We start from the raw sequence: 22,967 nt of genomic DNA, 5'->3' as shown, positions 1-22,967 counted from the left end.
GGACTGCTAAAAGGCTGCCGTCTGCTTTTCACAAACAGTGGGTCCATTTCCTTCACAAAGCAAAGCAAAAAAAAACTTCTCAATTAAAACAGAAAGCGCTGGAAAAACTCAGCACGTCAGACAGCATCTGTGGAGAGAGAGAGAGAGACAAAGTTAATATTTTCAGTCATAATCTCTCTTCTTCAGAGCTCAAGGGACTGCAGCAGTTCAAGAAGACTCATCACCATCTTCTCAAGGGCAATTAGGGATGGGTAATAAATGCTAGCCGACCAGCGATGCCCATGTCCCACGAGTGAATAAAAACTATTTCCAGGAAGCACAGTATTTTGCTTTTGCAAACTTTTAAACAGTTTTCCAGGCCTGGTTATTTACCAGAGCCATAAACTACCATGTGACTCCCCTCCCCCTCATACAGTCCACGAGGGGTCAAGCGATTTCCAGCATCTTTAAAACTGCTTAGTTACCTCTCCTTGTAAATGGATGTTTTTTCCAAGAGAAACAATCTGAGTTCTTGCATTAACCCTTGAAGAAACAGTCCGCCCCCACCATCTATTTTCCAGAGGTGGCCCACCATTGGCTAGTGGTGGGATCTTCCGGTCCTGCCAATGTCTGCAGAGTTTTGTGTATCTCGCACTGTCCGCCACCAGGGAACACACCGGGGGGCGGTGGGGGGGGGGGGGGGGGGGGGGGGGGTCGCCATCGGTGGGGCCAGTGAGAACAGCCATGAAATTTCAGCTTTTAAAATGCAAATTCTTCCAGAATGTTCTTAGTCACAGAATCACAGAATCCTACAGCGCAGAAAGTGGTCCTTCAGCCCATCAAATCCACACTGACACATGGAAAGCCCTGTCCTGCTCACTTAATCCCACTTGCCAATACTTGGCCCATAGCCCTGAATGTTATCGGGTGCAAAGTGCTCATCCAATTACTTTTTAAAGGATGTGAGGCACCCCGCCTCCACCACCCTCCCAGGCAGCACATTCCAGACCCTCACCACCCTCTGAGTAAAAAAGCTTTTCCTCACATCCCCCCTCAACCTCCCATCCCTCACTTTTAACTTGTGTCCCTACGTAATTGACCTTTCAACTAAGGGGAACAGCCGCTCCTTATCCACTCTGTCCGTGTCCCTCAAATTCTGAGCACCTCAATCAAGTCACCCCTCAGTCTTCTCTGTTCCAACGAAAACAATCCAAGTCTACCCAACCTCTCTTTATAACTTAAATGTTCCATCCCAGGCAGCATCCTGGTGAATCTCCTCTGCACCCCCTCCAGTGCAATCACATCCTTCCGATAATGCGGCGACCAGAACTGCACACAGTGCTCCAGCTGTGGCCTCACCAAAGTTCTACAACTCCAACACGACCTCTCTGCTTTGTAATCTATACCCCGATTGATAGAGAGTGTCCCGTATGCCTTTTTCACCACCCTATTAACCTGCCTTTCTGCCTTCAGAGATCTATGGACAAATGCACCAAGGTCCCTTTGTTTTGCGGAACTTCCCAGTGTCAGACCTTCCACAGTATACTTCCTTGTTAAATTACTCCTTCCAAAGTGCATCACCTCACACTTTTTAGGGTTAAATTCTATCTGCCACTTATCTGCCCATTTGACCATCTCAAACAACAAAGAACAATACAGCACAGGAACCGGCCCTTCAGCCCTCCAAGCCTGCACCGATCATGTGCCCAACTAGACCATTCGTTTGTATCCCTCTATTCCCAGTCTGTTCATGTGGCTATCTAGACAGAACATAGAACATAGAACAGTACAGCACAGCACAGAACAGGCCCTTCGGCCCACGATGTTGTGCCAAGCTTTATCTGAAACCAAGATCAAGCTATCCCACTCCCTATCATCCTGGTGTGCTCCATGTGCCTATCCAATAACCACTTAAATGTTTCTAAAGTGTCTGACTCCACTATCACTGCAGGCAGTCCATTCCACACCCCAACCACTCTCTGCGTAAAGAACCTACCTCTGATATCCTTCCTGTATCTCCCACCACGAACCCTATAGTTATGCCCCCTTGTAATAGCTCCATCCACCCGAGGAAATAGTCCTTGAACGTTCACTCTATCTATCCCTTTCATCATTTTATAAACCTCTATTAAGTCTCCCCTCAGCCTCCTCCGCTCCAGAGAGAACAGCCCGAGCTCCCTCAACCTTTCCTCAAAAGACCTACCCTCCAAACCAGGCAGCATCCTGGTAAATCTCCTCTGCACTCTTTCCAGCACTTCCACATCCTTCCTATAGTGAGGTGACCAGAACTGCACACAATATTCCAAATGTGGTCTCACCAAGGTCCTGTACAGTTGCAGCATAACCCATGGCTCTTAAACTCCAACCCCCTGTTAATAAAAGCTAACACACTATAGGCCTTCTTCACAGCTCTATCCACTTGAGTGGCAACCTTTAGAGATCTGTGGATATGGACCCCAAGATCTCTCTGTTCCTCCACAGTCTTCAGAACCCTACCTTTGACCCTGTAATCCACATTTAAATTAGTCCTACCAAAATGAATCACCTCACATTATCAGGGTTAAACTCCATTTGCCATTTTTTCAGCCCAGCTTTGCATCCTATCTATGTCTCTTTGCAGCCGACAACAGCCCCTCCACCTCATCCACTACTCCACCAATCTTGGTGTCATCAGCAAATTTACTGATCCACCCTTCAGCCCCCTCCTCTAAGTCATTAGTAAAAATCACAAAGAGCAGAGGACCAAGCACTGATCCCTGCGGCACTCCGTTAACAACTTGCCTCCAGTCCGAAAATTTTCCATCCACCACCACCCTCTGTCTTCAATCAGACAGCCAGTTACCTATCCAATCGGCCAACTTTCCCTCTATCCCTCAGCTCCTTACTTTTATCATAAGCCGACCATGGGGGACCTTATCAAACGCCTTACTAAAATCCATGTATATGACATCAACTGCCCTACCTTCATCAACACACTTAGTTACCTCCTCAAAATATTCAATCAAATTTGTGAGGCACAGAATAAGTCTTAAACGATTCCAGCGTGTCCGCCTCAATCACCTTGGCAGTGCATTCCAGGCCCCCACCACCCTCTGTAAAATACGTCCCCCCTGACATCTGTGTTGGACCTTGCCCCCCTCACCTTGAACCCGTGACCCCATGTGTTCGTCACCTCTGACCTGGGAAAAGCTTCCCACTGTCACCCTATCTATGCCCTTCATAATTTTATACACCTCTATTAGGTCGCCCCTCATCCTCCGTCTATGGTCCCCGGAAGGGTAGGGGTTTAGTTCAGTCGGGCAGCATGGTCGGTGCAGTCTTGGAGGGCCGAAGGGCCTGTTCCTGTGCTGTAATTTTCTTTGTTCTTTGGCGAAAGGATTGAGAACCAGAGGACATCATTAAAATTATTTGTAAAAGTGAGATGAGGGGAATCTTTATCATACAGCGAACCCCCAGATTGTTTGTAGTTCTGCCTGAGTGTGGTGGAGGCAGCTTCAATCGAGGTATTCAGAAGGGAATTAGACTGCTATCTGAAGAAGCAGAATGTGCAGGGTCATGGGGAGAAGGCAAGAGAATGGCACAAAGTTAACATAGAACATAGAACATAGAAAGCCACAGCACAAACAGGCCCTTCGGCCCACAGGTTGCGCCGATCACATCCCCACCTCTAGGCCTATCTATAGCCCTCAATCCCATTAAATCCCATGTACTCATCCAGAAGTCTCTTAAAAGACCCCAACGAGTTTGCCTCCACCACCACCGACGTCAGCCGATTCCACTCACCCACCACCCTCTGAGTGAAAAACTTACCCCTGACATCTCCTCTGTACCTACCCCCCAGCACCTTAAACCTGTGTCCTCTCGTAGCAACCATTTCAGCCCTTGGAAATAGCCTCTGAGAGTCTACCCTATCCAGACCTCTCAACATCTTGTAAACCTCTATCAGGTCACCTCTCATCCTTCGTCTCTCCAGGGAGAAGAGACCAAGCTCCCTCAACCTATCCTCATAAGGCATGCCCCCCAATCCAGGCAACATCCTTGTAAATCTCCTCTGCACCCTTTCAATGGCTTCAACATCTTTCCTGTAATGAGGTGACCAGAACTGCGCGCAGTACTCCAAGTGGGGTCTAACCAGGGTCCTATAAAGCTGCAGCATTATCTCCCGACTCCTAAACTCAATCCCTCGATTAATGAAGGCCAGTACGCCGTACGCCTTCTTGACCGCATCCTCCACCTGCGAGGCCGATTTAAGAGTCCTATGGACCCGGACCCCAAGGTCCTTCTGATCCTCTACACTGCTAAGAATGGTACCCTTCATATTATATTGCTGCTTCATCCCATTGGATCTGCCAAAATGGATCACCACACACTTATCCGGGTTGAAGTCCATCTGCCACTTCTCCGCCCAGTCTTGCATTCTATCTATGTCTCGCTGCAACTTCTGACATCCCTCCAAACTATCCACAACACCACCCACCTTGGTGTCGTCAGCAAACTTACCAACCCATCCCTCCACTTCCTCATCCAGGTCATTTATGAAAATGACAAACAGCAAGGGTCCCAGAACAGATCCCTGGGGCACTCCACTGGTCACTGACCGCCATGCAGAGAAAGACCCCTCCACAGCCACTCTCTGCCTTCTGCAGGCAAGCCAGTTCTGGATCCACAAGGCAACAGCCCCTTGGATCCCATGCCCTCTCACTTTCTCAAGAAGTTTTGCATGGGGGACCTTATCGAACGCCTTGCTGAAGTCCATATAGACCACATCCACCGCTCTTCCTTCGTCAATGTGTTTGGTCACATTTTCAAAGAACTCAACCAGGCTCGTAAGGCTCGTAAACTGCTCATTCAGAGAGCCAGTGCAGACACGATGGGCCTCTGGCCTCTGGCACAGGAACATCCTGCAATCTCTCTGCTGTCATTCTTTGAAGTTTCTGGCTTCATCCTCCATTTCACTAACTCCTTCCCTGCTCCTCAATCTCACTATAATTCTTCATCCTCTCCTATCCTGTCTCTTGTTTGGGACCCCCCCCCCCCCCCCCCCCCCCCCCCCCCATTTGAGTCTGTTCTAAATGCTGAGATGAGGAGGTTTTGAGAGAATGGAATGGGAGGTGATGTTCTCACTGCTTCCTCCTCTTCCCAGGGTCGCCTTTGATGAATCCAACACACCAGGACATTGAGAAACGGATTGACTTAATGTCCAATTCGATTGAATCGATCACAATTGGAGTTTGCAATGGTTTTGAGAAGCAGCTGTTTGAACAGAACAGTGAATTTATCAGTGAGTGCCTCTTAAAGACCCAGATGCTGTTTGCCCCTTGGCAGGGGGAGAGCAGCCACGATGATTCATTACGAGCCCTTGTGAGTGACTGTATTAGGATTCTGCAGCAACTGCGGGGTTCAGTGGCAGCGATGCATCGAGAGGCAGACGCAGAGGGGAGGTGGCTGAACGCAGAGTCAATGAGAAGCTTCCTCCTGCAGGAGAGGTCTGACTTCCAGCTTCTCATTGAACATCTGCTGTGTGACCTGGACAATACACTTCAGGTGCTGGAAGGAAGCAAAGCTCGCAACCTGGAGTCAGACGACATTATCCGAGCCCTGGAGAATGGGTGTCTCCCTCACTCCTGGCAGGCGCTGACTCGAGTTTCCCCCACCATTCCACAGTGGATGCAGATCTTGAAGATGAGATTGCAGCTACTGAATGATTACCTAAACAGTGCAGACACTCCAGCCTCCTACAACCTGGCCGTATTCCAGCGCCCACGGATGCTGCTTGTGATCCTGCGACAGCAGAAAGCCCAGATGGAGCATCTCAGTCTGAACAGATACAGCATTCACACTCAGGTACGTCACTGTAACAGGGCGACTTTCCTTCAGGAACAAGGATCAGGACCTCTCCTCCCCCCAGCCTCCTCTCTCCACCAATCCCATTGCTCAGAAAGAAAGTTAAACTAATGGCCCTGTTATTTCCCGGTTCTGACCAGTTGACCCTGGTTGGTTATTGGGACAACTCAGGCTTCACTCCAATCGCTTGGAACAATTCCTGACCTCAGTAAGCTGAATAAACCCAACAAGGGGCTCCCAGTGCAGTGCCCCTGTTTGAATTAACCCCTCCCCACCGCCGGGGGGTGATATGATCCAGGATTATATCCACTTCAGTGTTGATGTTCCAATGCGCTCCATTTCTACATCGAACCCAGTGTGTCTCTGTGCCTTTCACTAATCTTCCTCACAGTAAAGTAATTGCCGAGTGAACCCTGGATGGAGATGAGGAGAATGTTTCTATTCAGTGGGTTATTGTGATCTTAAACGTTCTGCCTGAAAGGCAGGGAAAGCAGATTCAATTCTAACTTCCACAAGGGAACTGAATAAATAGCTGAAACAGGAGAAAATGCAAGGCTTTTGGGAAAACCCTTTGGCAGAACCCTTAGGAGTATTGATAGGCAAAGGGATCTGGGTGTACAGGTACACAGGTCACTGAAAGTGGCAATGCAGGTGGAGAAGGTAGTCAAGAAGGCATACGGCATGCTTGCCTTCATCGGCTGGGGTCTTGAGTTTAAAAATTGGCAAGTCATGTTGCAGCTTTATAGACCCTTAGTTAGGGCGCACTTGGAATAATGTGTTCAATTCTGGTCGCCACACTACCAGAAGGATGTGGAGGCTTTGGAGAGGGTACAGAAAAGATTTACCAGGATGTTGCCTGGTATGGAGGGCATTAGCTATGAGGAGAGGTTGGAGAAACTTGGTTTGTTCTCACTGGAACGATGGAGGTTATGGGGAGACCTGATAGAAGTCTACAAGATTATGAGAGGCATGGACAGAGTGGATAGTCAGAAGCTTTTTCCCAAAGTGGACGAGTCAATTACTCGGGGGCATAGGTTTAAGGTGCGAGGGGGAAGGTTTAAAGGAGGTTAAAGGGGCGGCACGGTAGCACAGTGGTTAGCACTGCTGCTTCACAGCTCCAGGGACCTGGGTTCGATTCCCGGCTTGGGTCACTGTCTGTGTGGAGTTTGCACATTCTCCTCGTGTCTGCGTGGGTTTCCTCCGGGTGCTCCGGTTTCCTCCCACAGTCCAAAGATGTGCGGGTTAGTTTGATTGGCCATGCTAAAAATTGCCCCTTAAGAGTCCTGAGATGCGTAGATTAGAGGGATTAGCGGGTAAATATGTAGGGATGTGGGGGTAGGGCCTGGGTGGGATTGTGGTCGGTGCAGACTCGATGGGCCGAATGGCCTCCTTCTGCACTGTAGGGTTTCTATGATTCTATGAAGGGTAGGGGGTTTTGGTTCAGTCGGGCAGCATGGTCAGTGCAGGCTTGGAGGGCTGAAGGGCCTGTTCCTGTGCTGTAATTTTCTTTGTTCTTTGAAAGAGCTTGGGGGAGTGAGATTAATTGGATAGATCTTTCAAAGAGCTGGCACATCTATGATGGGCTGAATGGCCTCCTTCACAATTCTATTAATATGTCAATTCTCATTTTTCTCCATCAAATTCACCTGATTGTTCTCTCCGCCAAGTTCATGAACCTGCGCTTGACATTCTGGAGAGTTCTCTTCATTTACACGCTGCCAATTGTTCAGAGTCCCAATGCCTGCTCGAACCCACTCGCCTTTACACTCAGCTCAGTCTGGAACTCTTTGCCAACAGCTGACAGTGTCTCTGAAAGAACCAATCAATTCCTTTGTTGTGATGATTTACAGCAATCTGTTTAATATATTCTAGGTGCTGAGCAGTTTGATCCCTCCCACCAGTCCTCCAGAGAGTGGCATCTACATCACCGGTCTTCAGTTACACAACGCTCTGTGGGACACCAGACATGGGCTCCTGCAGGACACACTGTCCATCAAACCCTGCAGCATGCCAGCAGTGTGGCTTAGAGCAGAGGCTGGTGAGGCACAGAGTGCCCAGCCGACGTACCCAGTGTACCAGTGTCCAGTCTACCAGGGCGCCGAGAAGGTGGATGTGGATTTGAAGGACAGTAACATTATTACTCATATTCCCCTCGAGTCCAGATTGGATCCCTTGGTGTGTACACAGAGACGGGTACACCTCGCCAGCATCGTGTAGGGTGGCAGATATTACCCAGCACCAACTTACAGCACAACAAAAGAATAAATATATTTCAATTCGACAAAGTCATGCAGAAGTGATTCTGATATTCTGTATTTTATTACAGTGACACGCACTGCCATCAGGATTCATAAACCTCAGGGACAGGAGCTGCACAGGGCAAAGAGGATATCTCAGCCATCATGCCCACACATTGCGAGAACAAATCCTGCCCTCCTGCATCTGGAACACCAGAAAGTCAATGGCTCTGCTGAACAACTTGATGCAAAAGATTGAGCTTCCAGCAGTATAGCTACCATCCCCTGAAGACTGAGCTCACTCCACAGTGCAGCACTCCCTCAGTACTGACCCTCTGACAGTGCGGCACTCCCTCAGTACTGACCCTCTGACAGTGCGGCACTCCCTCAGTACTGACCCTCTGACAGTGCGGCACTCCCTCAGCACTGACCCTCTGACAGTGCGGTACTCCCTCAGTATTGACCCTCTGACAGTGCGGCACTCCCTCAGTACTGACCCTCTGACAGTGCGGCACTCCCTCAGTACTGACCCTCTGACAGTGCGGTACTCCCTCAGTACTGACCCTCTGACAGTGCGGCACTCCCTCAGTACTGACCCTCTGACAGTGCGGCACTCCCTCAGTACTGACCCTATATATTCTAGGATTCTTTGGGAGGCAAGGGATGAGATTGCAGAGCCTTTGGCTTTGATCTTTGGGTCCTCACTGTCCACGGGGATGGTGCCAGAGGACTGGAGAGTGGCGAATGTTGTTCCTCTGTTTAAGAAAGGGAATAGAAATGACCCTGGTAATTATAGACCGGTTCGTCTTACTTCGGTGGTTGGTAAATTGTTGGAAAGGTCCTTAGGGATGGGATTTACGACCATTTAGAAAGATGCGGATTAATCCGGGATAGTCAGCACGGATTCGTGAAGGGCAAGTCGTGCCTCACAAATTTGATAGAATTTTTTGAGGAGGTAACTAGGTGTGTTGATGAAGGTAGGGCAGTTGATGTCATATACATGGATTTTAGTAAGGCGTTTGATAAGGTCCCCCATGGTCGGCTTATGATGAAAGTAAGGAGGTGTGGGATAGAGGGAAAGTTGGCCGATTGGATAGGTAACTGGCTATCTGATCGAAGACAGAGGGTGGTGGTGGATGGAAAATTTTCAGACTGGAGGCAGGTTGCTAGCGGAGTGCCGCAGGGATCGGTGCTTGGTCCTCTGCTCTTTGTGATTTTTATTAATGACTTAGAGGAGGGGGCTGAAGGGTGGATCAGTAAATTTGCTGATGACACCAAGATTGGTGGAGTAGTGGATGAGGTGGAGGGCTGTTGTAGGCTGCAAAGAGACATAGATAGGATGCAAAGCTGGGCTGAAAAATGGCAAATGGAGTTTAACCCGGATAAATGTGAGGTGATTCATTTTAGTAGGACTAATTTAAATGTGGATTACAGGGTCAAAGGTAGGGTTCTGAAGACTGTGGAGGAACAGAGAGATCTTGGGGTCCATATCCACAGATCTCTAAAGGTTGCCACTCAAGTGGATAGAGCTGTGAAGAAGGCCTATATTGTGTTAGCTTTTATTAACAGGGGGTTGGAGTTTAAGAGCCGTGGGGTTATTCTGCAACTGGACAGGACCTTGGTGAGACCACATTTGGAATATTGTGTGCAGTTCTGGTCACCTCACTATAAGAAGGATGTGGAAGTGCTAGAAAGAGTGCAGAGGAGATTTACCAGGATGCTGCCTGGTTTGGAGGGTAGGTCTTATGAGGAAAGGTTGAGGGAGCTCGGGCTGTTCTCTCTGGAGCGGAGGAGGCTGAGGGGAGACTTAATAGAGGTTTATAAAATGATGAAGGGGATAGATAGAGTGAACGTTCAAAGACTATTTCCTCGGGTGGATGGAGCTATTACAAGGGGGCATAACTATAGGGTTCATGGTGGGAGATATAGGAAGGATATCAGAGGTAGGTTCTTTACGCAGAGAGTGGTTGGGGTGTGGAATGGACTGCCTGCAGTGATAGTGGAGTCAGACACTTTAGGAACGGGGCGGCACGGTAGCACAGTGGTTAGCACTGCTGCTTCACAGCTCCAGGGTCCCGGGTTCGATTCCGGCTTGGGTCACTGTCTGTGTGGAGTTTGCACATTCTCCTCGTGTCTGCGTGGGTTTCCTCCGGGTGCTCCGGTTTCCTCCCACAGTCCAAAGATGTGAGGGTTAGGTTGATTGGCCATGCTGAAATTGCCCCTTAGTGTCCTGGGATGGGTAGATTAGCAGGGATATAGGGGTCGGGCCTGGGTGGGATTGTGGTCGGTGCAGACCCGATGGGCCAAATGGCCTCTTTCTGTACTGTCGGGTTTCTATGATTCTTTCTGTGATTAAGCGGTTATTGGATAGGCACATGGAGCACACCAGGATGATAGGGAGTGGGATAGCTTGATCTTGGTTTCAGATAAAGCTCGGCACAACATCGTGGGCCAAAGGGCCTGTTCTGTGCTGCACTGTTCTATCTTCTATGACCCTCTGGCAGTGCGGCACACCCTCGGTACTGACCCTCTGACAGTGCGGCACTCCCTCAGCACTGACCCTCTGAATAGTGCGGAACTCCCCCAGCGCTGACCCTCTGACAGTGCGGCACTCCCTCAGTACTGACCCTCTGACAGTGCGGCACTCCCTCAGCACTGACCCTCTGACAGTGCGGCACTCCCTCAGTACTGATCCTCTGACAGTGCAGCACTCCCTCAGAACTGACCATCTGACAGTGCGGCACTCCCTCAGCACTGACTCTCTGACAGTGCGGCACTCCCTCAGCACTGACCCTCTGACAGTGCGGCACTCCCTCAGCACTGACTCTCTGACAGTGCAGCACTCCCTCAGTACTGACCCTCTGACAGTGCGGCACTCCCTCAGCACTGACTCTCTGACAGTGCGGCACTCCCTCAGCAGTACTGACCCTCTGACAGTGTGGCACTCCCTCAGTACTGACTCTCTGACAGTGCAGCACTCCCCAAGCCCTCTGCTCCTCTACGTCATCGCCCATCATTCACTAATGCCCTCCTGCACTCTCCATTGAACCAGGGTTGATCCCCTGGCTGGATGGTAATGGTTGAGTGGGGGATATGCCGGGCCATGAGGTTACAGATTGTGCTGGAGTGCAATTCCGCTGCTGTTGATGGCCCACAGCGCCTCATGGATGCCCAGTCTGGAGTTGCTAGATTGGTTCGAGATCTGCCCCATTTAGCACGGTGATAGCGCCACACAACACGATGGAGGTTATTCTCAACGTGAAGACAGGACTTCGTCTCCCCAAGGACTGTGCGGTGGTCACTCCTCCCAATACTGTTATGGACAGATGCACCTGCAGCCGGCAGGTTGGTAAGGATGAGGTTAAGTATGTTATTTCCTCTTGTTGGTTCCTTCACCACCTGCTGCAGACCCAGTCGAGCAGTTATATCCTTTAGGACCCGACCAGCTCGATCAGTAACGCTGCTGCCGAGCCACTCTTGGTGATGGACATTGAAACCCCCCACACAGAGTAATGGTGGTGTCTGGGGTGTGATTCTGTGAGAATGACGATGTCAGGCTGTTGCTTGACCAGTCTGTGAGACAGTTCTCCCAATTTTGGCACTAGCCCCCAGATGTTAGTAAGGACTTTGCAGGGTCGATCGGGCTGTTTGTTTTGCCGTTGTCTTTTCCGGTGCCCAGCTCGATGCCAGGTGGTCCGTCCAGTTTCCTTTCTTTGTTGAGATTTTGTAGTGATTGATACAACTGAGTGTCTCACTCGGCCATTTCAGAGGCAGTTAAGAGCCAACCACATTGCTGTGGCTCTGGAGTCACATGTAGGCCAGACCGGGTAAGGACGGCAGATTTCCTTCCCTAAAGGACATTAGTGAAGTAGATGGGTTTTGCTCCAGTATAATTCAAGTGACCCACTAGGAAGCTTGTATCAAAATAAACTATATTTAAGAACACAGTTAGAATATAACAAAAAGAATTAGCATAACTTTTACCAATTAAAATACTTCAACATGGCAAATTATAATCCTTAACAGCTATTGTGACAATTTAGCAGTATCTGCTATGTACATGAATCCCTTCTTTAGAACAAGTTAGCACAGAAAGCAGATAGGCTTTTGGAGATGCTCCCATAGCACTGACCTGTGTTCTCCTATTCACACATTCTGCTATCTTAACTTTGCCACTATTAACACTTCTCAGAACTGAGGTGAGGAGACATTTCTTCACCCTGAGGGTGGCGAATGTGTGGAATTCACTCCCACAGAAAGTAGTTGAGGCCAAAACATTGTCTGATTTCAAGAGGAAACTAGATACAGTTCTTGGGGCTAAAGGGATCGAGGGATATGGGGGGAAGGGGGAATCAGGGCACTGAATTTCATGATCAAAATGAATGGCAGAGCAGGTTCGAAGGGCCGAATGGCCTCCTCCTGTTTCGCGTTTATATGTTTCAGCCTCTAATGGCACCATGAACAGCTCCTTTGTCTCATGTCCATCACATCTTTGTTAATTTCTCCTTCAATATGACTATCACCAACTTTCCACTCTGCCCCACCTGCTTCCTTAAATATATCATTCATCAGCTTTCTATCCCTTTTCTGTTCTGGAGGAGGGTCAATGGACTCGAAACATTTACTCTGCTTCGAGCTTTGGAGTCATAGAGGTTTACAGCATGGAAACAGGCCCTTCGGCCCAACTTGTCCATGCCGCCACTTTTTTTAAGCTAGTCCCAATTGCCCGCATTTGGCCCATATCCCTCTATACCCATCTTACCCATGTAATTCTAAATGCTTTTAGAAAGATAAAATTGTACCCATAAGACCATGAGACATAGGAGCAGAATTAGGCCACTCGGCCCATTGAGTCTGCTCCACCATTCAATCATGGCTGATAACCCGCCTCTACTACTACCTCTGGCAGCTCGTTCCAGACACTCACCACCCTCTGTGTGAAAGAATTGCCCCTCTGGGCCCTTTTGTATCTCTCCCCTCTCACCTTAAACCTATGCCCTCTAGTTGTAGACTCCCCTACCTTGGGAAAAGATATTGACTATCTAGCTGATCTGAGCCCCTCATTATTTTATAGACCTCTATAAGGTCACCCCTCAGCCTCCTACGCTCCAGAGAAAAAAGTCCCAGTCTATCCAGCCTCTCCTTATAACTCAAACCATCAAGTCCCGGTAGCATAGAACATAGAACAGTACAGCACAGAACAGGCCCTTCGGCCCACGATGTTGTGCCGAGCTTTATCTGAAACCAAGATCAAGCTATCCCACTCCCTATCATCCTGGTGTGCTCCATGTGCCTATCCAATAACCGCTTAAATGTTCCTAAAGTGTCTGACTCCACTATCACTGCAGGCAGTCCATTCCACACCCCAACCACTCTCTGCGTAAAGAACCTACCTCTGATATCCTTCCTGCATCTCCCACCACGAACCCTATAGTTATGCCCCCTTGTAATAGCTCCATCCAGCCGAGGAAATAGTCTTTGAACGTTCACTCTATCTATCCACTTCATCATTTTATAAACCTCTATTAAGTCTCCCCTCAACCTTGTGACAGAGCCTACTAGAGAACAGGCAATTCTGGATTTGGTGATGTGTAATGATGATGTGGAGATGCCGGCGTTGGACTGGGGTAAGCACAGTAAGAAGTCTCACAACACCAGGTTAAAGTCCAACAGGTTTATTTGGTAGCAAATACCATAAGCTTTCGGAGCGCTGCTCCTTCGTCAGATGGAGTGGATATCTGCTCTCAAACAGTGCACAGACACAGAAATCAAGTTACAGAATACTGATTAGAATGCAAATCTCTAAAGCCAGCCAGGTCTTAAAGGTACAGACAATGTGGGTGGAGGGAGCATTCAACAGGAAAGGATGTCCCGAGGCATGGTACATTGGGGAAACCATGCAGACGCTATGACAACGGATGAATGAACACCGCTCGACAATCACCAGGCAAGACTGTTCTCTTCCTGTGGGGGAGCACTTCAGCAGTCACGGGCATTCAGCCTCGGATCTTCAGGTAAGCGTTCTCCAAGGCGGCCTTCAGGACACACGACAGCGCAGAGTCGCTGAGCAGAAACTGATAGCCAAGTTCCGCACACATGAGGACAGCCTAAACCGGGATGTTGGATTTATGTCACATTATCAGTAACCCCCACAGCTTGCCTCCTGGACTTGTAGAATCTCACTAGCTGTTCTGTCTGGAGACAATACACATCTCTTTAACCTGTGTTGAATGCTCCCTCCACCCACATTGTCTGTACCTTTAAGACCTGGCTGGCTTTAGAGATTCGCATTCTAATCAGTATTCTGTAACTTGATTTCTGTGTCTGTGCGCTGTTTGAGAGCAGATATCCACTCCATCTGACGAAGGAGCAGTGCTCCGAAAGCTTATGGTATTTGCTACCAAATAAACCTGTTGGACTTTAACCTGGTGTTGTGAGACTTCTTGATGTGTAATGAGGCAGACTTGATTAGGGAACTTAAGGTGAAGGAACCCTTAGGGAGCAGTGACCACAGTATAACAGAATTTGCCGTGCAGTTTGAGAGGGAGAAGCTGGAATCAGATGTAACGGTATTACAATTAAATAAAGATAACTACAAAGACATGAGGGAGGAGCTGGCCAGAGTTGATTGGAAAGGGAGCCTAGCAGGGAAGACTGTGGAACAGCAATGGCAGGAGTTTTTGGGGGTTATTCGGGAGGGACAACAGAAATTCATTCCAAGGAGGAGGAAACATGCTAAGGGGAGGACGAGGCATCCATGGCTGACGAGGGAATTCAAGGACAGCATAAAAGCAAAAGAAAAAGCAGACAAAGTGGCGAGGATTAGTGGGAAGCCAGAGGATTGGGAAGCCTTTAAAAGCGAGCGGAGGACAACTAAAAAAGCAATAAGGGGGAGAAGATGAAATATGAGTGTAAGCTAGCTAGTAATATAAAAGAAGATAGGAAGAGTTTTTTCCAATATATAAAAGGTAAGAAAGAGGGAAAAATAGCCATTGGACCACTGGAAAATGAGGCTGGAGAAGTAATAATAGGAAACAAAGCAATGGCAGAGGAACTGAATAGTTACTTTGCACCAGTCTTCATGGTGGAAGACACCAGTGGGATGCCAGAGATCCAGGAGAATCGGGGCACAGGTGGGTGTAGTGGCCATCACTAAGGAGAAGGTTCTGGGGAAACTGAAAGGTCTGAAGGTGGATACTTCACCTGGACTGGATGGAATATGCCACAGGGTTCTAAAAGAGATAGCTGAGGAAATTGTGGATGCATTGGCGGTGATCTTTCAGGAATCATTGGAAACAGGGAAGGTCCCAGAGGACAGGAAAGTAGCTAATGTAACACCACTGTTTCAGAAGGGAGGGAGGCAGCAGATGGGAAATTATAGGCCGGTGAGCCTGACTTCAGTCATTGGCAAGATTTTAGAGTCCATTATTAAAGATGAGATTGCAGAGTACTTGGAAGTGCATGATAAAGTAGGACTGAGTCAGCACGGCTTTGTCAAGGGGAGGTCATATCTGACAAATCTGTTAGAGTTCTTTGAGGAGATAACACGGAATTAGATAAAGGAGAACCAGTAGACATGATTTATTTCGATTCCTAAAAGGCCTTTGACAAGGTGCCACATAGGAGACTGTTAAATAAGTTAAGAGCCGATGGTGTTAAGGGTAAGATCCTGGCATGGATAGAGGATTGGCTGACTGGCAGAAGGCAGAGAATGGGGACAAAGGGGCCTTTTTTCAGGATGGCAGCCGGTGACTAGTGGTGTGCCTCAGGAGTCGGTGTTGGGACCACAACTTTTCACAATATACATTAACTTAGACTTAGAACAGTACAGCACAGAACAGGCCCTTCGGCCCACGATGTTGTGCCGAGCTTTATCTGAAACCAAGATCAAGCTATCCCACTCCCTATCATCCTGATGTGCTCCATGTGCCTATCCAATAACTGCTTAAATGTTCCTAAAGTGTCTGACTCCACTATCACTGCAGGCAGTCCATTCCACACCCCAACCACTCTCTGCGTAAAGAACCTACCTCGGGCATCCTTCCTATATCTCCCACCATGAACCCTATAATTATGCCCCCTTGTAATATCTCCATCCACCTGAGGAAATAGTCTTTGAACGTTCACTCTATCTATCCCCTTCATCATTTTATAAACCTCTATTAAGTCTCCCCTCAACCTCCTCCACTCCAGAGAGAACAGCCCTAGTTCCCTCAACCTTTCCTCATTAGACCTACCCTCCAAACCAGGCAGCATCCTGGTAAATCTCCTTTGCATTCTTTCCAGCGCTTCCACATCCTTCTTATAGTGAGGTGACCAGAACTGCACACAATATTCCAAATGTGGTCCCACCAAGGTCCTGTACAGTTGCAGCATAACCCCATGGCTCTTAAACTCCAACCCCCTGTTAATAAAAGCTAACACACTATAGGCCTTCTTCACAGCTCTATCCACTTGAGTGGAAACCTTTAGAGATCTGTGGATATGGACCCCAAGATCTCTCTGTTCCTCCACAGTCTTCAGAACTCTAACTTTGACCCTGTAATCCACATTTAAATTTGTCCTACCAAAATGAATCACCTCACATTTATCAGGGTTAAACTCCATTTGGCATTTTTCAGCCCAGCTTTGCATCCTATCTATGTCTCTTTGCAGTCTACTACAACCCTCCACCTCATCCACTACTCCACCAATCTTGGTGTCATCAGCAAATTTACTGATCCACCCTTCAGCCCCCTCCTCTAAGTCATTAATAAAAATCACAAAGAGCAGAGGACCAAGCACTGATCCCTGTGGCACTCTGCTCGCAACCTGCCTCCAGTCCGAGAATTTTCCATCCACCACCACCCTCTGTCTTCGATCAGATAGCCAGTTACCCATCCAATCGGCCAACTTTCCCTCTATCCCACACCTCCTTACTTTCATCATAAGCCGACCATGGGCGACCTTATCAAACGCCTTACTAAAATCCATGTATATGACATCAACTGCCCTACCTTCATCAACACACTTAGTTACCTCCTCAAAAAATTCTATCAAATTTGTGAGGCACAACTTGCCCTTCACGAATCTGTGCTGACTACCCCGGATTAATCTGCATCTTTCTAAATGGTCGTAAATCCCATCCCTAAGGACTTTTTCCATCAACTTACCAACCACCGAAATAAGACTAACCGGCCTTTAACGATTTGGAAGAAGGAACTGAAGGCACTGTTGCTAAGTTTGCAGATGATACAAAGACATGTCGAGGGACAGGTAGTATTGAGGAAGCAGGGGGGCTGCAGAAGGACTTGGACAGGTTAGGAGAGTGGGCAAAGAAGTGGCAGATGGAATACAATGTGGAAATGTATGAGGTTATGCACTTTGGAAGGAGGAATGGAGGCACAGACTATTTTCTAAATGGGAAAATGCTTAGGAACTCAGAAACACAAAGGGACTTGGGAGTCATTGTTCAAGATTCTCTTAAGGTTAACGTGTAGGTTCAGTCAGCAGTTAGGAAGGCAAATGCAATGTTAGTATTCATGTCGAGGGGGCTAGAATACAAGAGCAGGGATGTACTTCTGAGGCTGTATAAGGCTCTGGTCAGACCCCATTTGGAGTATTGTGAGCAGTTTTGGGTCCCCTATCTAAGGAAGGATGTGTTGGCCTTGGAAAGGGTCCAGAGGAGGTTCACAAGAATGATCCCTGGAATGAAGAGCTTGTCATATGAGAAATAGTTGAGGACTCTGGGTCTGTACTCATTGGAGTTTAGAAGGATGAGGGGGGATCTTATTGAAACTTACAGGATACTGCGAGCCCTGGATAGAGTGGACATGGAGAGGATGTTTCCACTATTTGGAAAAACTAGAACCAGAGGGCACAACTTCAAGTTAAAGGGACGATCCTTTAAAACAGAGATGAGGAATTTCTTCAGCCAGAGAGTGGTGAATCCGTGGAACTCTTTGCCGCAGAAGGCTGTGGAGGCCAGGTCATTGAGTGTTTTTATGACATAGATAGGTTCTTGATTATTAAGGGGATCAGGGGTTATGGGGAAGAGGCAGGAGAATGGGGATGAGAAAAATATCAGCCATGATTGAATGACGGAGCAGACTCGATGGGCCGAGTGGCCTAATTCTGCTCCTGTCTTATGGTCTAACACCAGACTTCTTACTATGCCAACCCCAGTCCAACGCTGGTATCTCCACATCATGGCTTACCTGGTCTGGCCTACATCTGACTTGAGAGCCACAGCAATGTGGTTGATTCTCAACTGCTCTCTGAAATAGCTGAGCGAGACACACAGTTCAAAGGCAACTAGGGATGGGCGATAAATGCTGTCCAGCCAATAATGCCCAAGCCCCACAAATGAACTCGGGAAATAGTACTCAACAAACTATTGGGATGGAAGGCAGACAAGTCCCCAGGGCCCGATGGAAGTGGCAGCGGAATAGTGGATCCATTCCCTGGATGGGGGAATGGTTCCGGTAGATTGGAAAAATGCTAATGTAATGCCCTTATTCAAGAAGGGAAGGAGGCAGAAAGTAGGAAACTACAGACCGGTTAGTTAAACATCTGCTGTTGTGAACTTGTTAGAATCATTTAACATCTATTCACGGGACATTTGGAAAGTCAAAATGCAATCCATCAATCAGCATGATTTTATGAAGAGCAAATCGTGTTTGACTAATTTGCTAGAGTTTTTCTGTAATAAGCTAAGTGGGTAATGGGGACCCTGTAGATGTAGTATATCTGGACTTCAGTAAGACATTTGATAAGGTGCCATACAGAAGGTTAATACACAAGGTAAGATCACATGGGGTTAAGGGTAATGTATTAGCTTGGATAGAGGATTAGCTAACCAACAGAAAGCAGTGAGTTGGGATAAATGGATCTTTCTCTAGTTGGCAAGATGTAACTAGTGGGATGCCACAGGGTTCAGTCCTCAGGTCCCAACTATTTACAAATAATATCAATGACTTGGATGCAGGGGGTCTGGCCTACATGTGACTCCAGAGCCACAGCAATCTGGTTGACTCTCAATTGCCCTCTGAACAAGGGCAACTAGGGATGGGCAATAAATGGCCAGCCTGCGATGTACATGTCCCACGAATGAATTTAAAAAAGCCAAATTTGCCGATGGCACTAAAATCGGTGGGACAGTAAATTCCAATGAAGAAGAAAGAAATTTACCAATGGATATCGATAGGTTAGGTGAGTGGGTCAAAATGTGGCAGATGGGGCTTAACCTGGATAACTGTGAGATTATCCATACTGATCGGAAAAATGGAAAGGCAACTTATCTAAATGGAGACAGACTTTGGGGCGCTTCGGTGCAGAGGGATCTGGGTGCCCTCATGCATGAGTCACAGAAAACTGGCATGCAGTTACAGCTAAAGGTATAGAGCATAAAGGTAGTGAAGTGTTGCTCCAACTATACAAGGTATTGGTCAGACAACGGCTGGTGTACTGTGCAGTTTTGGTCCCCTTGAGGAAGGATGTGTTGGCATTAGAGGCAATTCAGAGGTTCACTAGATTGATTCCAGAAATTAAAGACAAACACCTGAACTCCCACCTAATCTCATCTGCCAGTACTTGGCCCATAGCCCTGAATGTTATGGTGTGCCAAGTGTTCATCCAGATACTTTTTAAAGGATGTATACAAGTATATTTCACACTCGAGGACTGATTAGGGACAGTCAACATGGCTTTGAGAGTAGAAAAGCATGTCTCACGGGCAATGCAATTGATGTTGCCTACATGGACTTTAGCAAGGCCTTTGACAAGGTATCACATGGTAGGTTGTTGCATAAGGTTAAATCTCTCAGGATCCAAGGTGAGGTAGCCAATTGCATACCAAATTGTCTTGATGATAGAAGCCAGAGGGTGGTTGTAGAGGGTTGTTTTTCAAACTGGAGGCCTGTGACCAGTGGTGTGCCTCACGGATCGGTGCTGGGCCCACTGTTATTTGTCATTTATATTAATGATTTGGATGAGAATTTAGGAGGCATGGTTCGTAATTTTGCAGATGACACCAAGATTGGTGGCATAGTGGACAGTGAAGGTGGTCATCTAGGATTGCAACAGGATCTTGATCAATTGGGCCAGTGGGTTGACGAATGGCAGATGGAGTATAATTTAGATAAATGCGAGGTGATGTGAAGTCGTACAAAACTGAGCAATGGCATGATGGGAAAATTGGTCAACAATTTAGTACAATATAAGAAAGGCTGACTCCGCATAACTTAAGACGTGAATAAGATCAGAGAAGGTCAAGCTATTCCAAAATGCCTGACCTCTGTAAGGCCTGATAAGATTGACTCCTCATAATCTAGGGCTGTATGAGTAAATAAAACAAGATAAGGTCAAGGATGACGGAGTCACCGACCTTCTTCTGTTACATCAAAGGGCAAGATAAGGGTATGAATGATGAGACAAAGAGTTCTAGGAGGTCAGCAGGTTGTCATGAGTAATGACATTGCTTATGATTCTATTACTGATCGAATTCCTGAAGCAGCTCTAGTCACGCAAACTGATAATGATTACATATAAATACTGAACTGTTTTTTTCTGTCAGCATTGACTTGAGGAATTAGCAAGTTGTACCAACTGCTCTCTGAACTCAAGTTTCAGCCAATACTGCATGCAGTCTTTCGTAAATAAAGACTAAGTTATTTAGTCGGGACAAATTTTGTTGAGTCTTTCTACCACAGTCAAGAAGCAGGAAAGTTTCCACTTCACCAGGGCAGGACTTACTCAGTTAATGGTAGGGCACTGGGGAGAGTTACAGAACAAAGAGATCTAGGGGTACAGGTTGATAGCTCCTTGAAAGTGGACTCTCAGTTGCACAGAGTGGTGAAGAAGACATTCAGCATGCTTGGTTTCATTGGTCAGAACACGGAATACAGGAGTTGGGACGTCTTGTTGAAGTTGTACAGGACATTGGCAAGGCAACACTTAAACTAGAAAGAGTGCAGGAAGGATTAACTAGGATGCTACTGGAACTTGGTAGCTTGAGTTATAAGGAGAGGCTGGATGGACTGGGACTTTTTTCTCTGGAGTGTAGAAGGCTGAGGGGTGATCTTATAGCGGTCTATAAAATGAGGGGCATGATCAGCTAGGGAGACAACATCTTTTCCCAAAAATAGAAGGCATAGGTTTAAGGTGAGAGGGGAGAGATACAGAAGGGTCCAGAGGGGCAATTTTTTCACACAGTGGGTGGTGAGTGTCTGGAACAAGCTGCCAGAGGTCGTAGTAGAGGCAGGTACAATTTTGTCTTTTAAAAAGTGTCTATACAGTTACATGGGTACGATGGGTATAGAGGGATTTGGGCCAAACACAGGGGCTGGATAGGGTGGAGGCGGAGAGATTCTTTCCACTTAGTAAGGAAGTTAAAACTAGAGGACACAGCCTCAAAATAAAGGGGGGTCGGTTTAAGACAGAGTTGAAAAATCATAGAAAATCATAGAAACCCTACAGTGCAGAAGGAGGCCATTCGGCCCATCGAGTCTGCACCGACCACAATCCCACCCATGCCCTACCCCCACATATTTACCCGCTAATCCCTCTAACCTACGCATCTCAGGACTCTAAGGGACAATTTTTAACCTGGCCAATCAACCTAACCCGCACATCTTTGGACTGTGGGAGGAAACCGGAGCACCCGGAGGAAACCCACGCAGACACGAGGAGAATGTGCAAACTCCACACAGACAGTGACCCGAGCCGGGAATCGAACCCGGGACCCTGGAGCTGTGAAGCAGCAGTGCTAACCACTGTACTACCGTGCCGGAGGAACTTCTTCTCCCAGAGGGTGGTGAATCTCTGGAATTCTCTGCCCACTGAGGTGGTGGAGGCTACCTCGCTGAATATGTTTAAAGCGCGGATGGATGGATTCCTGATCGGTAAGGGAATTAAGGGTTATGGGGATCAGGCGGGTAAGTGGTACTGATCCACGTCAGATCAGCCATGATCTTATTGAATGGCGGGGCAGGCTCGAGGGGCTGGATGGCCTACTCCTGCTCCTATTTCTTATGTTATGTTCTTAATTGGGATTAGCTTAGTGGTTAAAAAAAGGGGCAGCATAGACAAGTTGGGCTGAAGGGCCTTTTTCCATTCTGTAAACCTTTGAGAGTCTAAGGAACATCAACATACAGAGGGATCTGGGCGTGCAGGTCCACAGTTCCCTAAAAGTGGCAATGCAGATGGCCAAGCTGATTAAGAAAGCATATGACATGTATGCCTTCATCAGCCAGGGCACTGAGTATAAGAGTTGGGAAATCACGCTGCTGCTGTATAAAACCTTGGTTAGGCCGCATTTTGGAGTATTGTGTGCAGTTCTGATCACCACACTGCCAGAAGGACGTGGAAGCATTGGAGAGAGAGTGCAAAGAAGGTTCACTAGGGTGTTGCCTAGTCTCGAGGATGTTGGCTATGAGGAGAGGTTGAATAAACTAGGATTGTTTTCACTGGAAAGACGGAGGCTGAGGGGAGACCTGATAGAGATCTACAAAATTATGAGAGGCACAGACGGGGTGGATAGTCAGAGGCTTTTCCCCAGGGTGAAAGTGTCAATTACATGGGGGCACAGGTTCAAGGTGAGAGGGAGAAAGTTTAAGGGAGATGTGCAGGGGATGTTTTTCAAAGAGTGGTGGGTGCCTGGAACGCGTTGCCAGAGGTGGTGGAGGAAGCAGGCATATTAGCAACATTTAAGCGGCATCTGGATGGGTACATGAATAGGGAGGGAATAGAGGGATAAGGACAATGTAAGGGCAGAAGGTGTTTTTTGAATCGAGTTAGAACATCATGATCGGCACAGGCTTGGAGGGCCGAAGGGCCTGTTCCTGCGCTGTTCTGTGTTATTTAACACTGCAATGAAGTTAGTGCAAAAAAAACCCCTAGTCGCCACACTCTGGCACCTGTTCGGGTACA

General features: G+C 47.7%; 1 protein-coding gene across 1 annotated transcript in view; it reads left to right on the top strand.

Moving 5' to 3' along the window:
• dnhd1 (dynein heavy chain domain 1) overlaps positions 1 to 8,319 on the top strand; it is a 261,227-nt gene extending 252,908 nt beyond the window's left edge. Inside the window, exons 41-43 of the mRNA XM_078221475.1 lie at positions 5,123 to 5,823; positions 7,696 to 7,951; positions 8,150 to 8,319. Of these exons, the coding sequence (XP_078077601.1) occupies positions 5,123 to 5,823; positions 7,696 to 7,951; positions 8,150 to 8,319 (1,127 nt within the window). The remainder of the gene's footprint in view (positions 1 to 5,122; positions 5,824 to 7,695; positions 7,952 to 8,149) is intronic.
• The last annotated feature ends 14,648 nt before the right edge of the window (positions 8,320 to 22,967 follow it).

Source organism: Mustelus asterias, chromosome 10 (assembly GCF_964213995.1).
Source record: "Mustelus asterias chromosome 10, sMusAst1.hap1.1, whole genome shotgun sequence".
In the NCBI taxonomy this organism is placed as follows: Eukaryota; Metazoa; Chordata; class Chondrichthyes; order Carcharhiniformes; family Triakidae; genus Mustelus; species Mustelus asterias.
This window is presented reverse-complemented; position numbering and strand designations above follow the sequence as displayed.